The sequence below is a fragment of the Sipha flava genome, unplaced genomic scaffold (genome assembly GCF_003268045.1).
Source record: "Sipha flava isolate LNK unplaced genomic scaffold, YSA_version1 50_pilon_pilon, whole genome shotgun sequence".
NCBI classification, from domain to species: Eukaryota; Metazoa; Arthropoda; class Insecta; order Hemiptera; family Aphididae; genus Sipha; species Sipha flava.
Window position 1 is genome coordinate 334,913 of NW_020273428.1, and position 20,553 is coordinate 355,465.

The 20,553-nt window shown below is 35.3% G+C and overlaps 1 protein-coding gene across 1 annotated transcript in view; it reads right to left on the reverse strand.

The window, feature by feature from the left end:
- Positions 1 to 27: 27 nt before the first annotated feature.
- The window catches only part of LOC112690567 (E3 ubiquitin-protein ligase highwire), a 285,898-nt gene continuing 265,372 nt past the window's right edge, over positions 28 to 20,553 (reverse strand). The window contains 24 exon segments of the mRNA XM_025564601.1: positions 28 to 3,253; positions 5,007 to 5,277; positions 7,320 to 7,502; positions 8,026 to 8,133; positions 9,118 to 9,309; positions 9,871 to 10,143; positions 10,646 to 10,774; positions 10,858 to 11,091; positions 11,173 to 11,505; positions 11,569 to 11,829; positions 11,889 to 12,017; positions 12,108 to 12,298; positions 12,395 to 12,509; positions 12,602 to 12,832; positions 12,903 to 12,993; positions 13,066 to 13,385; positions 13,506 to 13,747; positions 14,779 to 14,923; positions 14,987 to 15,228; positions 15,503 to 15,701; positions 15,704 to 16,058; positions 16,224 to 16,273; positions 19,250 to 19,538; positions 20,225 to 20,401. Coding sequence (XP_025420386.1) covers positions 3,138 to 3,253; positions 5,007 to 5,277; positions 7,320 to 7,502; positions 8,026 to 8,133; positions 9,118 to 9,309; positions 9,871 to 10,143; positions 10,646 to 10,774; positions 10,858 to 11,091; positions 11,173 to 11,505; positions 11,569 to 11,829; positions 11,889 to 12,017; positions 12,108 to 12,298; positions 12,395 to 12,509; positions 12,602 to 12,832; positions 12,903 to 12,993; positions 13,066 to 13,385; positions 13,506 to 13,747; positions 14,779 to 14,923; positions 14,987 to 15,228; positions 15,503 to 15,701; positions 15,704 to 16,058; positions 16,224 to 16,273; positions 19,250 to 19,538; positions 20,225 to 20,401 — 4,876 coding nt within the window. The 3' untranslated portion in view covers positions 28 to 3,137.

Genomic DNA, 20,553 nt, shown 5'->3' on the forward strand with positions numbered 1-20,553 from the left:
TCTAATATATATATATATTAAGCGATCGCTTTACATTTGTTGTCCTAAATAACGTATTTTCGAAACAATGTCACGCGAAAAGTAAATGGCATAATAAAATATTTTTATAGAGATTTTAGTTATTATTAAACGTTGTATTATTATACAGCTTATGAACAATCCTGTTCAAAACCTTCGTTCGCCACAGAGAGTACAAAACACGGAGAGGAGATATTAGAAGAAGGTTGAAAACGGGTAAAATATGATTTGACGATCCCCTTCCCTTCTTTCACGTATCCGTTCGGCATGTACGACTCGTACGGGTATAACAAAACACCTAAGTGCATTCAGATCTATGTGTACGACGTATTTTCTACATATACGATTAAGCGAAGTTCGAGTAAAACTTTATTATATTAAACAATATTATTAATTATTTTTTCATCTACTGTATGCAGCGTGGGTGTGGAATAAATATTATTTTTTAAAACCTTAAGGTAGACGAGAAAGAAAACGAACACATTGAAACATATTTTATACCACGTTTACAGCGATGCACGCAAGTTTGGTTGAACGTAATATTATACATAGGTGCATAAAGAGCATTGTGATGTGATCGGTGTACGAACGTTCAAGTTTACTGTTTGATTGTAAAATTTGAAATTGTCGTTGACGTACGGAATTTCGTATAGCATACATATACGAATATATGGTACGATCATTTCCGGATTGAGTACGAAATGGACTTATGGATTTAATGTGAACAAAATTACTATAATCGAAAAATCAAAAGAGTTAATATTAAGAGTCAAACATATTTCAAGACCGAAAAAATCGGAGGCCTTTTAACTTAATTGGTCCGCAATCTAATTCAACAATGGGCCTGATCAGAAATGAAATTGAAGGAGAACAAAGGGGAAAAAAAGGACAGCATACAACATATCAAAAGGTCTAACGAAGTAAGAATGGTGGAGATCAGAAAGTAGATAATGACACATGTTTTCCATTTACATATCAACAGTTATAACATGAATAATCATCACTTCTATTTGTAACAGTTCCATTGATTAATTAGATTAAAAATTTATCGATATTACACGAGGATGAAAACTCGAAAACAACTTAATGTGCTAATTAATTCATATTTCATCCATCTTCGTTTCACGGTCTGTACTTCGTATATCGTATGGTAGGCACTATTGAACGATTAGTCCTCGGTATTTAAACAACTTAAAAATCGCACTTTTCATTCACTATCGATTTAAAAACTCGTATTGTAATATAATAATAATAATTGTATACGTATGCATTAATATGTTATGCTCACGAAGTACGATTAAATCTATTAGAATCGACTAGCCGCGTGCATTGTACACGATAATAATACAGCAGATCTGAGAAGAGATCGTTATTATGATGTGTATAATTCAACATGTATACTGTGATAATCAATGGCAATTATTATTATACCGTTACAAATTTATATAATATTATATTGCTCGAAACATTGGCACATTTTAAGTCCAATCGAAATCATTATAATTAGATTAATATCTACAACAGAATCGAAAACGATTCTCAATTAATTTAGCATAACTATTAATAATAATTTTATCAATATCTAAACACAAACAAAACGTAACAAACGAGAAAAAAAAATGACTAGAAAAACTTGAGATTCGAACGTTCCGGCCGCGTAGGTGAACATCAATTTGAGCGCAATAAGGAGTATTGATAAAAAGCGAATGAGCTTTTTCAATCAGATCGGTAAACAAAAACAGTTTTCGATTGATCCACTTGTGAAACGAGCTATGCAATTTTATGCGACACAGAAATCTCTACACAACAATATAATTTATAGTTCACATATAGCTCTAGAAGGAAAAGCCATTGAAACGTTTGGTAAAATATTAAAAAAAAAACCTATTTATATTTTTTAAAATTTGACTTCGAATTTTTATAATAGTATGAGATTCTTGTTCGAACATTTTAGAGTAAAAATACGTTATCGGTTTACCTGACGTTTGACATAACAAAATTTTGAGAAATCACAATTTTTTAGTAAGTCTAACAGTAAAAGTTCTTAGTACGTAATTTTTTAATAAAAAAATCTTTGACTTATATTGCACACCTATATCAAAATAGTAACAACTCAAAAATAGCTTTTTTCAGGAATGTCGGTTTTGTTGGTGGTACTTTGGTATCGTTCATTCAATAAAATGTACTTACATTGCAATCTGACGGAGAATATTAAAGATAAAGATAAACTTGTTTTGTTGATTTATGTAATTTCGTTTGTAGAATTCGAATATACGTTTAACTAAAAAAACCAACTTTTTGAGTTGTTACTGTTTTGATATGGATGTGCGATATGATGAATTGATTAAACTACCTATTCATCTCGCCTAGGATCGACAAGTTTTTGGATTGCACATTGACAAAAAAAAAAAAAATATATAACTTATGACATACAATACATTGTTATATAATGCACGATTGAAGAGCTTTACAAAGTCCTCAACATTTACAATGTGGAAACAATTGGTTAAAGAGATAGCTAGCGAATTGGACGGATCGATTAGGGTAGAATTTCCAGATATGGATATTTTTCAAGTGTGGCGTTTGTAATTTCAATCAGTCATACTCGACTATATTCGATCGTGGTAATGTCACTCGTATTGCTATATTGCCACGATGGAAATATTTTTATAAAACAAAAAAATTATTACGAGCAAAGACTAAATATTTTGTAAACAAACATTATTTTTTTTATATAATTTATATATATACGAGTATAGATATAAGATTTTATTTTATTTTTATTTTCCAGACATTTGTTTAAGATATCTGAGAATTTAATTTGCGTTTGATAAGAGATTGAAATTATTAAGCATTACTAAAAAAAATATAAACACACTTATCCTCATCGATCCGTTACCCTCGCTCTGTAAAATAGAAGATGGTAGTGAAAGATTTTGGCCACTAGGGACTTTTGAGACTTTTATTTTATATTTTTTTTTCTAGTGGACGAAAATTTCACAAACACGGAAAGAACCGTGCAGAGCCTTTTAGTAAACTGATGTTTTCTGTACAACATCGTATTTTACATGATGTTTGATAATAATATTGTTGTTATGGTGTTTGACGAACGGTCTTCCTCAGAACGTGTGTGCGTTCCGGCACACACCGCACCCCAAAGCAAATTCCTCGCCGGTTGCAGGATGTTTAACGTGCAGCGGACATTCGTCTACGTTCAAAGCCGTCGCTCTCGGTCCTGTGAAAAGAAAAAAAAAATTCAGTGTACATTTAACAAAGCAAAATCAAGTGGAGGAAAATAAAAAGGTAGAATAAATTAATTCACGCCAGAAGGTTAGAAAGAGGTGTGGAGAAAAAAATAATATGACGGGACGACAAATTTTTCAAACATTCCAAACATATAGCTGTGCACTCATACCTTCCGTAAGTATATTTACATAAATACTCAAAATATACTCATATACAGAGTGTTCAATGAACGTAGATGGAATTCGGGCAGTACATTGAGGATGATAACTACCGATAGAATTTATATCAGAAATCCCGAATAGGGTATTACGGTTTCACGTTTTATCTTTTAGATGTCACTTTCCCAAGTCATACGAGTATATTGTTATAAATTTATAACTGCAGCTGTTTATATTATTAATGACTAAATATCATATCACATATGCACAATTTTCAAAAGCCTCGGTATACAAAGCACTTGTCACAAATGCATTTTTAAATAATTGAGTTATGGTTCCGCTAAAATATTACAACACAAAAAAGAAAAACTATGATTACAAAAACTCAGAAATGTGAAAAACTCGAATTTTTTATCAGCTCATGAATTTATAACATTTTCCTACTAATACTAAGTTGTATTACAGTAATATACGTTTTAAATTATCTACTTTTAGGCAAATCATTTCGATAAGGATTATTGTCGTCGACTCACTGTATACAATATCAGTTACCACAGCAGTCCTATGTAATTATAATCGTAGTGATAAGTTTTTTAATTCTTTAAAAAAGAATTTATTCTGTAGAATTGAAGAGCGTTTTTCTAGAAGGTCACATACTCAAATATCGAATAAGCAACTTGATTTTTTTAGAATCAACAATAACCGTTTGTCCCAACATACCACTCATATCTCACTCCTCTAATATAGTATAGTAAGGTCCGTAACACTCCTGTATAGAACTCATATTTATAACAATATCACAGAGTGCAAACAAATTGTCAAATACCAAAAACATTTTTCTTTATCGTCACTTAGAAAATTAAGTATTAGAGCACTTATGTTTAATTGATGACAAATACTGTAGCATTTGAACGGTAATTAATAGTTGTTTTAATAAAAGTAAACAATTATAGATTAATCATGAAATCATATGTTTATACTTTTAAAGTTATATGTATATGATGCGTGTAAGAACAAATTACAATAATAATAGTTACAATATTTTTTAGAAAATTAATCTAAAAATGTTTTAAAAAAAAGCATGTACGTCACATTTCTATAGGTGGAAATAATATTTATAGATTTTATAGGTATAATTTATAATTTTTTACAAAATAATTTCGATTTATTCTGATATTAGGACCTTTTTCTCACATTTTTTCATTATTTTCATTACATTTAAGTTTTTCGTCATGACTATTTCTTACCATTGACAGTTGCTTATGGCCGATGCCACGGATCTAAAATTAATAGTTTTTTGTTTTTAAAGTATACTCGTTGGGTGAAGGGGTAGTGGTATTATTATACTTAACTCAACGTTTTTACTCGATAATCAACTATTTTTTTTTAGTTCCACATTTTTTTAGCATAGTTGTCTACATGATTTTCCGGTCAAAATATAACTTATTACACATCGTTACGTATAGGTTTTAGTTGAATTTAAGTTTGGTCTTTTTGTTTTTTGTCACATTTTAGTTCGTATGGACGTGGTTTAATAACGTCATATTCGCGAAAGCAATATATAAGTGTACGTATATACGTTACCTGCAGGGCATGGCGGAAGTTCGCTGGGCAATAAGTTGGTGACACGCTGAAAGTCGTCATGGCAAGCGTTACAGAAGTGCGTCGTGCCGAAACAAAAGAAAACGGCCACGGAACAGCAGTATCGGCACTTGTACTCCAGCAGATCGGTGCCGTGTTTAGGGCACATCTGGGCGCGGGCCACGTCGCTGCACCCGCCGCACACCAGTTCGGTCGGGTCGTAATCGGTGCCGCCCACGTCCAGCTCGCATCGAGCCTCGCCTCCGTAATAGGCCTGCGGAGAGAAATATTGACGTTCAAAAACCGATCTGCAGGTTCGATTTTACAACAGCGCGTGGTAAAAACACATCAGTAGACAGTTAGGATATATGTACATAAATTAATATTGTATGTTTTAAAAACCGATTGAACGCTGCTGCTGTTGCAGTTGTTCCGAATTCGTTTTAAACTAGCTCCGATGGGGTTTGGGGTTATATGTCTTCATATTGTCGAGTACCTAACTAATATCGTCGAGGTAACGTCCTGGAAAAATTGCTGGTGAGCTCAGCCATTAGCGAGTTCTTTACTCTATAGTAAATAGGCACGCGTGCGCAGAATTATTATTAATATTAATTATTATTTAATAATAATATAATAATAATGAATTAATATTAATCTACCGATGACCAGAGCGCCGGTCGTGTAGCTAATGATAAACGAAAAATTATCAGTTTTTCAATTTTTTTTTTTTTTTATCGTTTGAAGTACATTTTTTACTGTCTGTAAAATAAGAGTAATAAAAAAAAATTGATTGATAATACGATAAAACATCTATAAGTGTAAATTTATGATTTTTCCACCTACAATTTATTTTTCTAGAAAATATTGTCCTCAAACATGATAAATAAGCTTAAAAGTATTTCGCTACTATTCTTCAACGAATAGGTATGTGAAATCTACTTTTTTCTAACAATTCTTCGTTCAATAAATCGTTCACATTGTTCACCTGAAATACTATTTACTGCCAGTAGCATATTACACATTACATTTTTTTTTTTTTTTTTTTTAAACAGTACTGAATCAGTAATGGTTAAAATAAGAATTTTTCTTCTACAAAAGTATCACACGAGGTAAGTAAATCATTAATAAACGGTAGGGTTACATTTTTAGTCCATAATTTTTAATGAATTTTGAATACACATTAGGTACTCAAATTTATTGTTATAGAATAAAAAAAATTCAATCGACGGAAAAAAATTATCCTGCGAAGGTAGTAGTAATAAGAAGGAATTGTTTCGGGTGGATTTCTACGAAAAATAGATGAAAACAGATTTGTCAACAGATGAAATAATTATTTTACATTCACATAATAAACTCCCCCTGATCAATTTCTGGATACGCCACTGTTTTCACTACTATCGGTAAATATAATATAACAATATAATTCTCGATGACACGTTCAAAGTCAGATTTGGACGATCACATAATATGTATTTTATTCTCATAAATTCTAAAAATCTACAGTTTGAATTTCTCTTTTTCTCTCTCCGGTCCAACGCAGGTTTGAAGTAGAACTATTCATCGGGCCAAATTTTATCGAATATTTTCATTAGTAATCGCATATATTATTTCCGAAACGGATATATGTGAATAATGCCATATCATTATATTTAAAATGTAAAATCAGCAATAACTTTATTGTTTGTGAGAAACTATTCTAGCGAATTATCTGTTTATTTTTTTGTAATTTTAACAATTGAAAGAGTACTGTGGAAAAATCAGGGATTTTTTATTTTGTATTATTCAGTATTTTTTATTGGAGCTGTCTGATTTTTACCCACAATCAGCAACAAATTGTATTTCTTGTTATATATTTCTGCTCGGAACACAAGCAACCAGACAGCTCCATTTGCATTATATCGATCGAAATAATTATCAGATATATCTGGTTATTGCGCAAAAATTACAGCCGATTTTTTCTATCAGAATATATAAAAACCTTAATTTTGAACGAAAAATATGGAGCTACCTAGTTATTTCATTGAACCTCTCAATTGGTATGTATATAGTATATACATTACGTAATTAAATGTGTAATATACTTAGGTTAGCCTAATAACCTAACCTAACCTAAGTTAGTTAAGTTGGTCTTTTATAATACATAAATTGTATTTTTTAATGTAGATAGATGACACGAAAGAAATTATAATACGCTCGTTCGGTTTATTATTATTTTGTTCTATAGATAATAGTGATTATTAGGTGAAGCAAGCTATTTAAACATAATCGAATAGTTATAAAAAATTCCCAAATAAATTACCGTCAGTGCCGACTTACTTTTTTGCACTTGAAACACACGTAGTACGCGTACTTCTCCATAGCATACGCGGCTGCATGATCGTTCTTCATGGTGCAGTCACCCTCGTACTCTAAACGCATCAGGGCCTTTCGCTTCACGTCGACCATCAATTCTCTGATCGGGTCCAAAACGTCAGCCAGACACGCGTGTTCAATGGGAATCTGCGAAGTCGTCAGAAAACCGAACAATTCAGCTAGTCTTTATTCAATTTACAAGATAATATGTAGGGAATGTCAATTTTCATGTCGACAGAAGTTATACTCGTATGTGCGCCAGGAAATGTCTGTGCATATTATTTTCATAATTTATATTCCAATTCTGGTTGTAGCTCTCGATTAGTTCCTCGGAAAGGTTTTGATTTCGGTTTCGGTTATCGGAAAATAAGAATTAACGGTTGAATTTAAGAATATTAGTTTGTCTTGGATTACCATAATTTGGTTCAAAAAAACAATACACATTTCTAATTCATAAGTGTATGCAATAGCGTAATTCCTTATTCGAATATGCATACACTCGGTATAAAAATATGTATGTATAAATTTACATTTTTAACATACAGTAGCACATAAATAACCTATTATAGATATGAATTGAAATGTAATGTTGTATTAAATTAATTTTTATGTAGTGAAAATATTCCTGAAAAACACTAACGTATACATAATTTGTAAATGCGACGTTTACCTTGCAAATAGGACATTGTTGAAATCCGAAAGTGATACGCGGTCCTGGCCATTTGTTGATTAATACTCTTTTGCAACATTGATAATGGTACACGTGTCCACAAATGAGCTGTGAAAAAAAAACCACTGATTTTACTAGGTGTACGTCGATATAATATATATATATATATATATGTCACGGTTAGTGTCCGAAGGACGGCTAATATTAAGTTTAGACAATGCTTTTGGCTAATGTCAAAATTTCGGACTTGAGCCACCAAAAACAAATGGATAATCTTAACACTAGCCAATAAAACCAACATTATCTAACCGTTATCGGCTAATGACTAAATAATATAATGTCATAGGTAAATTAATGATTTAAAACTATTTACAATAATAATACAATATTTTAAAATTTTAATTTTTAATGAATATTGATATGTCGAGTAGTTGTATAGAGGTGAGCCATGCACGTAGTAAGTAAAATATTTTCAATAATATAAATATTGTACACAGTTGTGTCCATTTTATTATTATTTTAAAATTGATATTGATGGCAAAATTCATACAGAATATATGATAGAGAAAGATAGATAGAGAAAGTCCGTAATAATCTATCGTAACTACCGACTCAAGTTTGTAAGTAGTTAAGATACCAGCTTGTAGTACTTTGTAGGTATATCTTGTTTTCAAACCTGGGTGTTAATATGTTAAAAGTTAAGTTAAATTAACTCCTTAACTTAACTTATTTCATTACTAATAAATTAACTTAACATTATATCTTAACTAATTTCCTTACAAATTAACTTGAAATTAACGTATTATTTTGTCGTTTATCCCAATTAAGTTAATTTTGATTTTTAAGACCAGAAAAATATTTTTGTAAAATATCGCATTCGATAATAAGTTCATGGAATTTAAAAAAATATAAAAATAAAAATTTCGAAGTAAAAAATTATATTTCTAATACTAGCTGTATGCTACAATTATATAAATATATTACAGTAAATTTAAAATTAACAGTTGCTAAATGTTTTTCTCCATTCAATTCAATTTAAATATAATTAAAACACCGGTGCATTGCGAAATTAAGGTATTTACGATTGATTACCTGAATGGATGGAGCTGCGGACAGAGCATCCGTGAAACAAATCATGCACATATCATCGGCATCTTGTTTTAAAGACGAATTCTCGTTGTTGGCACACCCGTGTAGACAAGGCAGACATTTCGTTTCGTTTTTAATTCCACCGCATAGATGACCACATTTTAATACTTTTTGACAGCCGTTTTGCGCGTGCAACTGTATCGATTAAACAGTCATTAGAATATTATAACTAACGTCTATTTCCAAGTTAGTTAATAATACAATTTAATGAGCGAAATAAAATCACAAATGCCTATTTCCTTTTTAATGATATTGGACCCATCTAAACCAGTTGTGAAAAAGCAAGACATACTATTAAATATTATTCAACCACGTCAATTAGAATTAACATTTTTTAGATATGTAAAACAAGTATGTTATAAAATAAAATTAAAATGTTTTTGTACTCCATCAGAAAATAAAATAAGAGCTTTTTAAATTTTAAAAATTAATATTTAAGAAGTAAAAATCGCTCATCTTCGCAATCAGTATTTAGCACAAACAAATTATTGTAGTATATACACGACAACACGACGACAAACTTGTCGGTTGTCGTGAATTTTTCGTTCACCCGCCCTCACCTAACAACTTATGTTTCGTACAGCGTTTTTTAAACTTATCTCTTATAGATCTACTCTAGCCGCGAGCCCGATATTTAAACGTATTCCTTGACGTTTCTAAGTGTATCGTAAGTTCTTATGTTGATCTCGCTGGTACCTGACATTCGTCGTTGGCGCAGACGTTTCCGATCGCAAGCAATCCATCGTTGCTCACCGTACCGCAATATCGGCACACTCCAACCCTGGCGAGCTGAACGTTGGTCCGGGCCACTGGCACAGACAGATCGGTCGAGCTCGACGCGGTGTCACGGAATTCGACCAGTGCCTGCAACGTGGCTTTGTCGGCGAGTGCGAGTAACCAAAACAACTTGGTTCGTCCGCAACCTTCGTGCAAATCCACTTTGATGGCTTCTTCTTCTTCTTTGCACACCTAACAGCGACGGTATAAATAATAACAGAGCGAATAACACATTTCTTCGGATCGGTTATATCGGTATATCGTACACGGCGTACTAACACTGACCAGTCGGTTAGGGGTTTGGGCTGTCGGAGCATCAAAGATTTTCATCTGACCCAGCTGATTGTATTGTTCACACGGATAATTTGTTATTTTGGAAAAAGCGCTATTGTAATAGCAGTTTTTGTTCGAATAATCCATTGAAAACGTGGTAATAACTGATTACTGTTAATACTTGTCGAAAAATATTTAAGAAATAACAACACGAAGTTAGCCATTGAATACATTTCACCGATTTATTATCTCTTACGCGCCTATAACACTCAAGTTGAATCGGTACTCGACTTCAAACCTCACCTGGCTGTGAAAATAAGGGCTGGAAACTACATTCAAGTACAGTTCAAAAGGAGAGGGGGAGTATCCATTACTATTATTTACTGTCCCATAGCTATACCATTACAACGACAGTATTTACTTGTCTCTGGTGGTGTTTGGTCTTCCGATGCAAATGCAGAATCCTGTCGCAGTCGACACAAAGATTTCCACACGTGAGACACTGGATAGCAGCAGCGGTCTCACCATCGTCGTGATTCGTACATAAGGGCTACATAATTATAAACAATACAATTTAGTATGCTAACGTTTTTTTTGAAAAAAAATATTTTGACACACGCAGATCATACTCACTCTGGGCGGCGCGGGCTTCGAATTCTCTGGTTTCAACCATTGACCGGACGACAATCTTTCCGCGTGTTCCGGATGCAATACGCAGTGTGATGCCAGCGCTAGCCATAAGACCGGATTGTTGATGCACGAGTCCATCGTTCTCTGTTCTTTGCTCAGTCTGGTCAAGTTCAATATGTTTTCCGCGATCGCTGCTCTGGTCGTGTCAATCCAGTTTTTGTTTCCTCCTAACTTGCCCTGTATCAAAATAATTAAAATAAGCGGTAAAATTACGAATCTAATCGTCATCCGTGCTTTTTCATGTCGCGTTCTACTCACATTCGACATGTCCCACAATATCTGTATGATGTCATCGGCCAATTTTCTGGAAGATGTTCCTTTTAAATACCACCACGAATGATCGCCGGTATATTCTACGTCTTGCAATTTTAACGAATTGACGACCTTACTGCCATTTGTACCCTTCACTTTGACTTGCAGTATTAACGATTTTGCGATAATGCTTAGGAAATTGTCCAGAAGTCCAACCTTGTGGCCTTCGGACTGTGGGCTGGCTATGGAAAACCCGGTGGGCGGAAGTCGAGCGCCGGTCAACGAAGCCAACGCGCTGGGAGACACTTCGGGCAGCACACGTTTGAGCAAAAGCGTGACCTAAAAAAGTAATGTGCGTTCAATAATGGTCGTCCGCCAAGGAGAATAATCGTTTAGTATAACTTGTCTTTGAACTCGGGCGCTGCCGGTATGCAATAAACTCAACAGGTTCGACAGCAGATCGTGTTGGTCGGCTAAATAAGACCTGCCGACGTCGCTCCCGCTGAGAGCCGATACCATCGAAAGCATTTCGAAACAATACGAATCGGTCGGCGTGACCGTACCGTTATTGGACGTGTTATCGTTTTTGCCCACAGACTTCTCCCATTCTTCGCGCATTATGATCGCTTCCTTCCGTATGGCGTCTACAATATGAGTGCACACCTGAAACCGACAAATTTATTATTATTATGTTACATTTTAGATAACTGTCGCCAAATCACTTGTTTTTGCAAATGCGTCAATTTGTTCTGACTGAACAAAATTCCGACCATGTGCTCTTTTAGATCTTTACTTTCTTCGACACTGGAGTCCATCGAAGTCAGTTTACCTTGTATCAACTTTCCGAAAACCTTGAAAAACGACAACGGATTTAAAATGAAAAAGTCGATGGTATATACATCGTATAACATTAATAATGAAATTATTGTTGTTCGTCTCACCTGAAAAGTAATCGATCGGAAAACTTTCAGAGTTTCGTTTTCGCATTGTCGGTGCTGAATGGTAGAATAACTATACTGGCGACCGTGCGCTAGAGACTCTCCGGACACAATGCCGAGGAGTTTGATTTGTCTCACGCGCACAGACGTGTCTGAGCTTCGTATTTCGACACAAAGTACTTTGTGAGTATCGTCTGTAAACAAAAAACCGGACGAGTGTATGAAACGTAATAAAATTAAAAAATAATAAATAAGTATAATATATATAATGACTAATGTGAGTTAATTACCATTAATAAAAACTCCGAGCCAACCGCTGAAACGGTTTTCGACGTCGATCGTTTGTATTTTGTTCAGTTGTTCGGTCGTCCGACCAGAGGAAAACACGACCATAGACACTTTATTCTACACAAAATCAAATGAATTATAGTTATTTGATACATAAAAGTATACATAAATGCAAAAGTAAACACGAATTCGTCATAAACAACACTAACGTTTAAATCACGACAGTTGTCAAAATGAACGTAAAGAGCCTTTGGTGTTTCATACGAACGAGTGCATTGTATTGTTATGGTTTTAAATTTGTTTTTGTCATCTTCACTCGATTCCCAAAACGTTTCGGTCGTTTGATCTGTTAAATTCGACACCATTGCCGGTCGACTAGACGCCGTGATTTCGATGCTACCGGTAATGTCTTTAAGCGAAGATACGACGTAATTCTCGAACTGTAAATATATAATTTTGAAACGTTATTTTTCTGAATGCACACGTTCATAAATGTTCGTAAATATATACCTCTGTAACTCCTTGTTGCGCATCTTCACACACATCTTGATATTCCTCGCTGTGCGACAAAATCTTGCTTATGTTGCTGAATACTTTGCTCCTTTAAATATTAAATCAACGACAATTTAATTTAGAAACACATTTATAAGTGGTATAAGCGCATTTGATATACCTGTGCAAAAACATGTGATCGACCGGTGTGAAATTAATGTCCCAACAGCGAACGGCCATCATCTGGAGGGCAGACCCAGGGGGTAAGTAAAGCATTAGGTCGGAGACGGTTTGCAAGAACTGATAAAACACTTGAGGCAAAGGATTGACGGAGTCACCAGCCAGGTATAAGTCACTTAATGGATGTCGGCACCTGGGATCGGTGGAGTCGTTGGAACCGTCAACTGTGCGGACCTCGGCCGACAAGGCAATCACGAACCACCACAGCAGATCGTGCAAACACGATGCTTGTGACACTTCGTGTAGTAACCAATTGAGAGCCTGCAATAATGACAATACATTGCATAGGAAGTTATCCCCGTTGTTGTTGGTGTTATCGTGTTTATTCCACTTCGCAATATTACTACCTTTATACATATATAATTTATACAATCTTCTTACTTGTAGAGCATAACTACGACAGGCAGCTTTCCGTACAGCTTGTTTCATGGCCCATTTCAGATCGGCCAAATTGTGTGCTTCGACGATAAACGCCATCGACGGTCTGTTGAAAACATTTATCTTTGATATTTCGTTACTAACTACACCATCGACAGAGCAATCAACCATCATTGTGTTGTCAACACTAGGGACGAGTGCCTGTAAGGCCGCGGACGGCATGCACATGAGTGATAGTCCATTGTCTGAAACGAATGGAAATTACTTGATTACATATGCTAAATAATTACAATGTAATTGTTTACACACCCACAGTCGCAAAGATCGCCCTCCCGTCTACCATGATTTTGTTATTTTTCATGATTATTATAATTACCTGGGCCCTATCGTTATATTATTATTATATTATTGTATAAATTATGACTACTGCATTTATCGGCGATTGCACTTTTTCGGTTTCATGTTTCTGAAATAATCGCCGATATACGGCATATAAAAGGCCGCACGATCGTCGATCAAGTATCAGTCGTTTACCTGACTTGTAGCAAGACCCTCCCGGGCAGACTTGCGCACTTCAGGTCAAGCCTTTCCCACCAAACCTATCGGGCAGTATTTATATTGGTCAATAGTGAGAGTATTCCGGTATTGCACTGATCAGTAAATATGTCGCAGTTCATGGGGCAGTAGTCGGAGTATTTTGGCATTGCACCGACTGTCATACCGTTTGGTTAGCTCCCAGTCGTGCGCGATTTAACATACCTCGAACATCTTACCTTTGTAATTCTATAAAGTGTAATTTTATAAAATATTATGGTCATTGTGATTCAACACAGTCATTGTTTCTTTTCATTCGTTTTTTTTTTTATATTTTTATTGCAAAAATAATTCTATTACGCAACAACAGTAACCATTGCAGTGTTTTCAAATAAAATGCCTACTCTGTGCAAAAATGCAATGTAATGTAAATAAATGCAAGAACTATTGACGTTTTAATTTCAAAGTTGTACGTTATGAAATTGTAAAGTTAGTCTCGATTATAATTATTTAATATTGCACTAATCAACATATTTTGTTGGTAAAACTCGAACGTCGAAACTATTCGACCATTAAAACTATTTTGTACAGTATTCGAAGATTAGAACTATCCGACAGTAATGTTCGAATAGTTTATGTTGAACTGATCGATAGTGTAACAATTCTGTTTGTTTCTAATAGAAATATATTACTCGTACCTAAATCATTACGAAACATTAAAAAATTCGTTTAAAAACCGTACCTGATTCGATGGTGCTGTTGATTCGTTTTCGGCGATTAATTATGTCTTGTCGGCTCAGCGGGGATTTCTCGATGTCCATCGAAACCGAACGATGAAAGCTACGACTTACAGTTCCGTCCACAACGTCTTGGTCCTGGGACGATACCTGCACAAACATATGTAATTGTTTATGAAATGCTTAAAAGACGATTATTATTACTGTACGCACTCCAACAGAACAATCTTGTAGTCGAAGTAAAACGTCATCGTTAGTGTCCGACAGCTGTTTACCAGAAACTTCCAGGTTACCTAAACATTTGAACTCGCCAACGGTCCACGGGCCGGAGTTCAAAGACGTGTCGTGATCGGCTAACCTACCGCCACTGGTGCTAGCCAAGTCCAACAGGAACATAGCGTTCTCCTTGAAGGTCACGTGCAGGTTGTCCACCAGCTCTTCGTTGCAGTTCAACCCTAGAAAGAAAACGGAACGGGTAAACGTGTCGGTACAGATCAACCGCGATGCGCACAGAAATCGAAGGAATAACAATGGTCGGCGATCGATATTTTTAACGAAAATAACATAACGGAGACGATCGAGAAAAGAAGGTCGCGATGGACAGGACATGCGATGCGGGGCCAGAATTCTCTACTGAGAATGGAGTGCTGGAACAGAATCCAGTAGGAAAGTTACCACTAGGAAGACCGAAATCGAAACGGGAAGATTTAGTCAAAAGGCGGAGCGAACCGGAAAGATTTGGCGATGGATAGGGACGGCTGGAGAATCGGTTGTGAGACGGGGGGGGGAGGGGGGGATGGTCGTGGCGACCCGAGAAAGAAGAAAGATGGTCGGCGATCGTCAACGGGACTCACCGTGCGGCGGCTTGCAGTCGGCCGCGCGGCGCGCGGCCGCGGCCGTTTTCCGGGACCGGACCGGACCGGACGGGACCACCACGGACTCGGCGGCGCGCTTCATGTAGCTGCCGCGGCACGGCTCGCACATCAGGTACCACGCGATGCCGCCCTCGCCGCACGCGCCCGACCACCCGGTCTTGTACACGCCGTTGCTGGTGTACCCGCGGCCGCCGCTGCTGTGGCCGCAGCCCGGGTGCGTGGTCAGCATGTGGTAGGACACGGGCATGCCGAACACGTCGCCGCACAGCTCGCACAACATCGGCTCCTTCTGCTGGTGGTCGGGCATCAGCCGCCGGAATATCCACTCGTTGTGCTCGTTCGCGGACGCGACCCCGGCCACGGCCGCTTTGCCGTCGCCGCCGGACCTGGCCGCTTCCCCTCCGCCGCCGCCGCCGCCGTCGTCGCCGTTCTCGCCTTCGTCGCCGCCGCCGCCGCCGCCGCCGCCTTCGCCGTCGTAGTCGTACCCGTCGTCGTCGTACCCGTTGTTGTCGTCCACGGCGCCGCGGTCGGCGCAGCCGTCGTCGTCAACGCGATCGTCCGTCGCTTTCGCCGCGGCCGACCGTTCCGAGGACGATTCCCGCGTTCCGTTCACCGCCGTGAATATCTGCAAGACGACGGTTAGTTTACAAAATCGATTCTATTGAAAACTATGCAAAAAACATTGTTCGAGTTCGACGATCTTATCGGTTTTTATTCGAAAACGTAGAACTACTTCATTCAATCCATTTAGTGAACGCATAAATCCAATTGTTTAAAACCGTTATCCGACAAACGTTGCTGACAATTTTTTTTTTTTTTTTTTTTTACTTATCATATTGTACATTTATCGTTGTACAATTGTGTTCAATGAAAAATTATTTCTAATGATCATATTAATTTAAACGATTATCACTCATCGATTTGGTTTATATCTTTTTCGGTCGTTTCCGTGATAGGTAACCCTTCTGTAGAATAATTTATTTACTGCGAGTTGTATTTCACAACGTAAATCACAACGTTTCTAATTACAAATTATACATCGATTCTACAGCATTTTCATACGGGAAAACCTCGTTGACTTATTGAAAGCACAGGAGTCGGAGCGTGGTCATTGCAGAAACAAATACAAACAAGTTTCACACACGATGGACTACGGAAACGGAACCTGAAAAATAAACCTAAGAAAAAAACGTCTTATTATACCGAGGTATAAACGAAACACTCTAACAAGCGTGAGTTACAACTTTTTGTAAATGTTATCTCATAGTATTTTTCGAAGTTTACCTTTAGGTCTTATCTATTTTATGCTTGAATCGACTTTTATTTGTATAATTCAAACTGTAAGGTAGATACATGATGATTACTTTTTAGTTTTGATAAGATTAAAAAGGTTTATTGTGGAAAATTGAATGAAGTAGTACAGATTAAAATTTAAACATTAAATGAAAACAATTAAACGTTGACAAACGACGAAGCTCATCTATTGACTGTGAGTATATAACTATATTATATAAACTGAAAGTACCTTTATAATTATTTATATCCAAGAATTATAATTATTTTAAGCGTTTTATTGTTATAAGTATATCGTAAAATAAGACATTAATACTATTTTTCGAAGAATACAATCCATTTAGTTAATTTCAATAATAGGGTTCTTTTTTCGCAATTCACTCACATTGCAGACCCGCCTCACCAGAGTGTTATCTCGATTACAAGTTATCTCCGAATTGGTTAAAAAGTCGCAAAAATTGCTTCCACATCGATTTTTGTCTGTATAGTGGTAATAATTGTTTGTATAAAAAAAATACTTCAAAATCTCTTATCGCGTCCAGTTCGCTCACATTTTCCTAGCGAAAATCATGAATCATAAGTGTTATGGAGTTTGTACTGTGTAAATCAGTTCTCAACTGAAAAAATTACTCACAATTATATTATTATTTACATTGTAACTGACGAAGGGATGATTTTAAAAATAAATGTATTAAAATAAATATCAAGTTTACAAATTACATCTATCCCTGAGTGCCTTGAACGCATCTTCGAATTTCGATAAAAAATTAAATTAATAAAACAATTTTGGCAAAAAAACATTTGCACACATATTTTACTTAGGTTTGAATTTTAGTGTTCAAAAAGTCGATGTAAACATTGCGATCACTTAGTATAACACGCATATCAACTAACTACAGACGATGTGTACAGAATGCGAAAAAATAAACAAACACCGCCAACTTAGTTCAACGTTTATTGCATAACTGCACCGGAACCGTTTGAGACACGGTGCAAAACCTTGTAAATCCATTATCAATCCCGACTTATGGTCAGGGAGTACGAATCAATTCTCGAATCTACTAAAAAAATTAAAGAATATGATTTATGTAAAGTTGAATGTAGTAAATAATAATAAAATATTATATATAAATATATTTAATTGTATTATACACGCACCGCTGCGGTTTATTCGTACTTAATTTATTCACTGTTATGTCATTTATTATTTTATTTATTTATATTTTTCTTCTTTCTTAAGTTGGCTTTTCGTTACTTGTCCTAACAAGTAATTACATAATTTCAATGAAATTCTATATTCCACAGTGATTGTTGACTTTTCTTATTCTGATTTATTATCGTAATAATAACAATGTGACTGCCATAAAACGCAAATAAAGACAATAAGGAAAAATGTAATAAATACAAATAGGAAAATTAATTACATTATTGTCGTCAGTTTCATTACGTATAATTCATTATACAGTTATATATGATATTCACCGCCTACAAATATTTAAATATGGAACAAACATAACTACACGTTTATTTATTTGATGGTTGTTTTATAAGGTACAATAAATTACTTTTTTGATGTTGAAATCACTTTAAATACCTTTGCGAGCCAGATGTCGCCCATGGTCCGCTGGTTGGACACCACTACTCTAGGCTAAAAAATTATTTATTTATTTCTATAAACAAATAATTTGTTTGTTTATTTTTCATATTAATTTACGAGTGTTAACCATTTATTAGTTTTTAATTTTAATTTTATTTTCTGATCCGATTTTTATTTCACTTGTAATTCAAAATATTCCAAAATGTTTTTTATTCGTTGCTCATAATAATTTTATGAATTATGATTGTTTATGAAAATATTTATTTTAATAATAATAAAAACGATTTATTGTAAAAAAAAAAAAAAATAATTTACAATAAATGATAATACCCTTAGTGAGCATAGAGTACAGTAGGTAAATGTCTTATAATTAATTAAAAATATGAGAATGATAATACAAAGTAATGTGAAAATAATTATAAATTAAACACATATTACTCGTAAATTGATTTCGTTTACACATACGTGTTTAATATTAATATATTACATATAAATGTATAGGTTATATTATATGGATATTTTTTAATTTGCTCGGCGAATCAAAAAATAAAATTCAAAGTCATTAATGACACCGATAATTTTTATAACCCCGCGAAAATCGCTATAGCGCACCGGGGTATACACCGGTTATAGTTGGAATGCAAACAAATGAGATGAAAGTGTTATAAACACAAAATCAAGCCCTGGTATAAAGTGTGATTGGTTGCGCACCTGAAGCATGTCGGCGGAGATCACGTCCCACAAGCGCACCATGCAGTTGAGCGCTGGCGGCAAAAAGTTCACGGTCGTCGTTCCGCCGGCGGCAGTCGTCGTCGTTTCCGGTTGCCCGTGGTTCTCGGCGGTTTCCGAGTTACCGGAGCTGGTCATGCTCTCCTCGGTGATCGCGCCCTCGGACGGCATCGCTTTCGGCCGGTTCACTTCGTTCGGTCGGATGTGCCGGTATCCGACCGCGCCGGTCGTCACTTCCACCGAATGCCTCTGCAGACCGCGATCCTTGTTCCTGCAATAGTAACATGTGTGTAAGGTATACGCGTAACCCGGTTACGGGATCGATAGCGTTCCAACACCGACAGCAGAACGGTCCCAAGACGAAAATTTCACACCAATACATCGTCATGATGTTTTATGTAATACTGTAAAACTTAGAGTGCTATTTCCGAATGTTTTTAGTGTTCATGGACTAAAGTGTTTGGGAAGGTGCATGTATCTGTTTCATTTTTTTTTTTTTTTTTTTTTTATTATTATTATTATTATCATCATTATTATGTTTCGTGATACTGAATTTTAATGAAATGGTCTTACATTTTTTGAAAATTTTGTTTTTCAAGATTAAAATGTACGTTTAAATATTAGCTTCAATGTTGCTAACCATCACTCGTTCGAAAATAATTTATTCCACTATAAATGGAAACATGAGCGAAACAAAGTTTAGAGTACATAATATAATTTCCATAATTTTCAAGAATTAATTAAAAAATAATTCGATCATTTTACATCAAAATCATTTTTTTTTCATTATTTTATTTGATTTTTTTTATTAATTTTCAGTAATTTGTTAACATTTGTTTCCCTGTAGACACCTGCATATTGTACGCCATTTTAGAAATCTGTCTCTGGCTAATTTACATGATAATCCGGTCTAAAACTGCTATTAAACGGTAGTGCTTTTATTAATCATTAACATACCTCTCGTTCATCCTCTTTGTGACCACTGCGCCTTTTTTGGGAAGACTCGGGTAGAATTTCAAAAACGACGCGCACGTCATGGCATCGTGTACGATTCCTTCGTGCCACAAAAACGCGGCGAACACAGCTCGCAAACTCTCTGCCATCGACGGACTTAACGCTAATTTTACTGTTTGCCTAGAAAATTTCATCGTTTTAACAGTTTTAATAACAATAATAATTAACTTTATAAAATCTTTATTTTACTGAACAACATATTGTTTTATGATATTCTTTGTCTTGATATCTTAAACAATATAGGAATATTATAATATTCTTAAAAACGAGAT